Below are 4,578 nucleotides of genomic sequence, written 5' to 3' on the forward strand. Positions count from 1 at the left end.
GATCTTAGTTCTCCCACCAGTGATTAAACTAGGGCTGAGTCCTAACCCCTGGACTGCTAGGGAATTCCCATTTTAGAAGACATTTTAAAAGATTCTTTCTCTGATTGAAAAAAAAAATACAAAAACACAAAGTCCCTAATAATCACACTTTCTAAAGAGAACACTACTTATTCAGGCATTCACCTAACTGCCCTGTGACTTAGTCACTAAATTATTGATGATTTGGTGCATATGCTTCCAGGCCTTTGTCTGTACATTGTTTAAAATAAATGGAATCAATGCTTCATACTCCAAGCACTTAACAGTGCATCTCATATATTGTAGGAAGACAGGGCATGACAGAAAGCAAGGGGGGAAGCCGCTGCTCCCACTTGGTCTTGCAGAGTCCCTCCAGCGCCCCCTGCTGATCACATCTAACAGTGCACCAAGAGAAAGGCTTATATGGTCCAGCCTCCAGGACTGCGACAGAACACGAATCAGGACCGCAAAAGCAGGCCTAATGGGGGATTTGGAGCCAAGAGGCAACAAACTGATATAATTTGCACAAATACCAACTCCTTGGATCTAAATGCTCTTTCAGGAACCGTCTGAGTCTGCTCTGGTTCCCCAGGCAGATTCCCCACAGGAAAAACCTGTGCCAGCCTGAAGACCCTGGTCTTCTCATGTCTTTGGCAGGTGTACCTCCCGGCATAAACCAGAACTAGAACCTAGCATCCGGGTTCAAGAAACAAAGCTTTATGGCTTGGTGTGTGCTCAGTCGTGTCTGAATCCTTGCGACTCCATGAACTGTAGCCGGCCAGCCTCCTCTGTCCCTAGAATTTTCTCTGTCCAAATATTTTTAAAATAAATGATAAGAAAAGTACAAGTTAAATATTTTGTCCTTCCCTGGTGGCTCAGTGGTGAAGAATCCTCCTGGCAATACAGGAGACACAGGTTTGATCCCTGATCCGGGAAGATCACATGTACCTCAGCGCAACTGAGTCTGTGCTCCAGGGCCCGGGAGCTGCAACTACTGAACCCTGCTCGCCCCAGAGCCCATGCTCTGCGATGAGAGGCCACTGCAGAGAGAAGCCCGCAGACTCCAACGAGAGCAGCCCCTGCTCGCCACGAGACAAAGTCCACAGCGCAACGGAGACCCAGCACAGCCAAAAATAAATAACTGTCTTTTTAAAACTAAATATTTCAAGAGAATTCCTCATTTTTTAAGAATCACAATGTTAGACATGATTATTGTCAAGAAAGTAGCAATGACTAGTGTTTTTTATTATCTATATTACGGATATTTTACTTTAAACTGCCTTTTTTACTTAACCTTATCTGATACCATCTTCTTGAAATCATAGCTTTGGTAATTCTCCCTTATACACATTAAATGGAATGCTAGAAAATAGCAATAATGTTCCCCAAAGGTGCCCTGAATTCAATGCAGGGAGAAGTCACCATGGGCTGAAAACCTCTAGGAAGAGGAATGAAATTGGGGTCAAGAATGCTTTGATTTAGACCAAATCTGTATGAAATATAAGGAAAAAAATTCTTGCAAGGTTTCAGGTTGCAGAGCTACATGGTAAGAGTTCTTTAAAGAAAATTGTTACCTGATCTCTTTTCTTAGTTCGTCTTCTGCTGCTTGATTTTCTCCAGGGCAAATCTTTGCCCGAAACTTCCTATAATTCTGTTGACTTTCTTGTTGCTGTTCTTGCTGACACAACTGCTTTATTCGTTTGGCTAAAGAACTCATGGAAAAATCAAGGGGCACTATTTTCTTGTTAATTTTCACAGCTACATCCACTGTAGCTGACGCACTCTGGGCTTTCACCGACTCTGCAAGGACATTGGGATTTAAAGGAATCCCTTCTTTTTTAAAACGCTTTGCATTTGGGGATGAGAGCTTTGTGGGCTGCGGCAAGACTCTAGATGTGGAGCTGCTTTCTTCTTGGTTTAAATGGCACTTTGTGCCTGAAAGACGATGGTCAGTTTCAGGTAACTTTTCCCGAGACTCCATATTTTCTTGGGAAAATTTGTCTTCGGGGGAGCTTGCCACCCAGTCAGTGCTGGGGTGACTGCTTGTCTCGGGGGTGCTGGATGCCTCCTCGGAGCCGGCAGATGCGCTGCCGTGCCCCGAGTCCTCCTCCATCTCCACTCTGCTCATCAAGTCGTGGGGCCCCTGAGCAGAAGTCCTCCCTTCCTCCCCAGGTTCAGAAATGTGCTTCTGGGAGCAGGGGGGCCCCAAAGCTCTAGGAAACTGGGCACTGCTTTTCTGCTTCGGAGAAACCCGCCTCGGATCAGTGGCCTTCGGACCCTGGGACTTGTTCTCAGTCGAGTGACGAAGGGAAAAGGTTTCTCTCAGCCTGGAAATGGTCACTACTCTTTTCTCTTCTCCACGAGTCCTTAACGGGGCAGGATCATCCTTCTTTTCTGGCTCGGGCTTCTCCATCTCTGCCGAAGGCCTCTTTATTAAGTGACCTAAGTAGATGCGAACAGAGAAGGGCATCAGAGGCTGTGCAGAAATGGAATTATTGTTGCTTAGTCACTAAGTTGTGTCCGACTCTTTTGCAACCCCATGGACTGAATCCCATAGCTCTTCTGTCCATGGGATTCTCCAGGCAAGAATACTAGAGTGGGTTGCCATGCCCTCCTCCAGGGGATCTTCCCAACCTAGGCACTGAACTGTCTCCTGCATGGCCAGGCGGATTCTTTAATGCTGAACCACCAGGGAAGCCCATGCAGAAATGGAATAAGGGGATATTTTTACATGAACATGAAATTTGCACCAGAGGAGCTCTGTATGGCTGATCCAAGGCATGAACACAGTGCTACATGAACCAGGAAGGAGACATGAATTAAAACCACAATGTGATATGGCTATATACTCTTCAGAACAGATAAATTAAAAAAAAATGCTTACAAGGTTGAGGATCCAATGGGATGCTTAAATACTGCTGGTGGTGGGGACATTGGTAAAACAGCTTTGTAAAACTCTCTAGGACAAGTCTCATCTCAACGTGACACTCAGCGATAAACACATGGGGGATGTGAAGGCAAACAGCAAAGTAAGAACCTCCCCCCAAATTCCCTCCTTCATAAGAAATAGGAAAAAATGGCAAGAATTATCAGAATCAACTTGTTCAGAACTCTGGAAATGGACAAAAGACTTGCCAAAATCAGGGCATGTTTACTGAAAGCAAAGGGGTGACTCTTGGTAAGAACGGACCCCTGCGTGATAACAGAGGCGGCTTGTGTCTCTTTTTACCCAGATTACCGTAAAATCTGCAGCAACATGCTTTCTAGGGTGACACATATTCTCTGTCTAAAAAGGGAGATTTTCTTTCATGCCAAAAAAAAAACTTTACCTCCAAAAAAACTGAAGACACTACCAGGACAACTGCAAGCTGTAGAAGCCACACATGCTGGTGTTTTTCTTACCTTCCACATCCAGCAGTGGCTGCTGGCTGACCTGGAGTTTGTTAACATCACTCTCGAACATTCCTATCAAAGACGTCTTTAAAACTGCCAACAAAAGCTTCTCCTCTTGCAGTAAAATTTGCCTTTTATCTGGAGTAACGTTGATGTCGACACATGCTAAAGCAAAATAGAAAAGATGCTGATTAAGTCCACCTTAAGCAAACAGATGAACTACGGCAAGCACTTGAGTAGGGAAATTGCAAAAGAAAAAAAAGCAAATAAACCCATGAAAAGATAGGTTAAAATTGCTAACTAAAATGTCATTTTTATCACCTACTGAATCTGCTTAAAACTTACAATCCCTAGCACATTGTTGATAGATGTATAAACTGGTATAACAGGATCACATTCACTGACCCAGTGATTCTACTTTTAGGAGTTTATCTTAAAGAAACAATCAAAGATATTGATAATGATTTATCTATAAGAAAATAATTTAAATTTCCAAAAGCTGAAAACAACTACAATAAGCACAAACATAAAAAGTTCACAAATCAAGATATATCCACATACTGAAATACAATACAGCTATTAATATTAGAATCATGTTTCTGAACAGAAATGTTTACATCTAAGGTTAAAGAGCACAATACAAAATTATCCAAAATTATTTTCCCATTCCAAAAAATACGGATAGATATATATTATACCATTCAGTTCAGTTCAGTCGTTCAGTCATGTCCGACTTTGCGACACCATGAATCGCAGCACGCCAGGCCTCCCTATCCATCACCAACTCCTGGAGTTCACTCAGACTCACGTCCATCGAGTCAGTGATGCCATCCAGCCATCTCATTCTCTGTCGTCCCCTTCTCCTCCTGCCCCTAATCCCTCCCAGCATCAGAGTCTTTTCCAATGAGTCAACTCTTCGCATGAGGTGGCCAAAACTGGAGTTTCAGCTTCAGCATCATCCCCTCCAAAGAAATCCCAGGGCTGATCTCCTTCAGAATGGACTGGCTGGATCTCCTTGCAGTCCAAGGGACTCTCAAGAGTCTTCTCCAACACCACAGTTCAAAAGCATCAATTCTTCGGCACTCAGCCTTCTTCACAGTCCAACTCTCACATCCATACATGACCACAGGAAAAACCATAGCCTTGACTAGACGGACCTTTGTTGCC

General features: G+C 43.8%; 1 protein-coding gene across 3 annotated transcripts in view; it reads right to left on the reverse strand.

The window, feature by feature from the left end:
- The window catches only part of PMS2 (PMS2 postmeiotic segregation increased 2 (S. cerevisiae)), a 23,803-nt gene that overhangs the window by 6,536 nt on the left and 12,689 nt on the right, over window positions 1-4,578 (reverse strand). For all 3 annotated transcript variants that reach the window (XM_010845755.1, XM_010845756.1, XM_010845757.1), the window contains exons 10-11: window positions 3,421-3,576; window positions 1,593-2,460 (exon numbers count right to left, since the gene is read on the reverse strand). In XM_010845755.1, the coding sequence (XP_010844057.1) occupies window positions 1,593-2,460; window positions 3,421-3,576 (1,024 nt within the window). The remainder of the gene's footprint in view (window positions 1-1,592; window positions 2,461-3,420; window positions 3,577-4,578) is intronic.

Source organism: Bison bison, unplaced genomic scaffold, assembly GCF_000754665.1.
Source record: "Bison bison bison isolate TAMUID 2011002044 unplaced genomic scaffold, Bison_UMD1.0 scf7180017864223, whole genome shotgun sequence".
Classification (NCBI taxonomy): domain Eukaryota; kingdom Metazoa; phylum Chordata; class Mammalia; order Artiodactyla; family Bovidae; genus Bison; species Bison bison.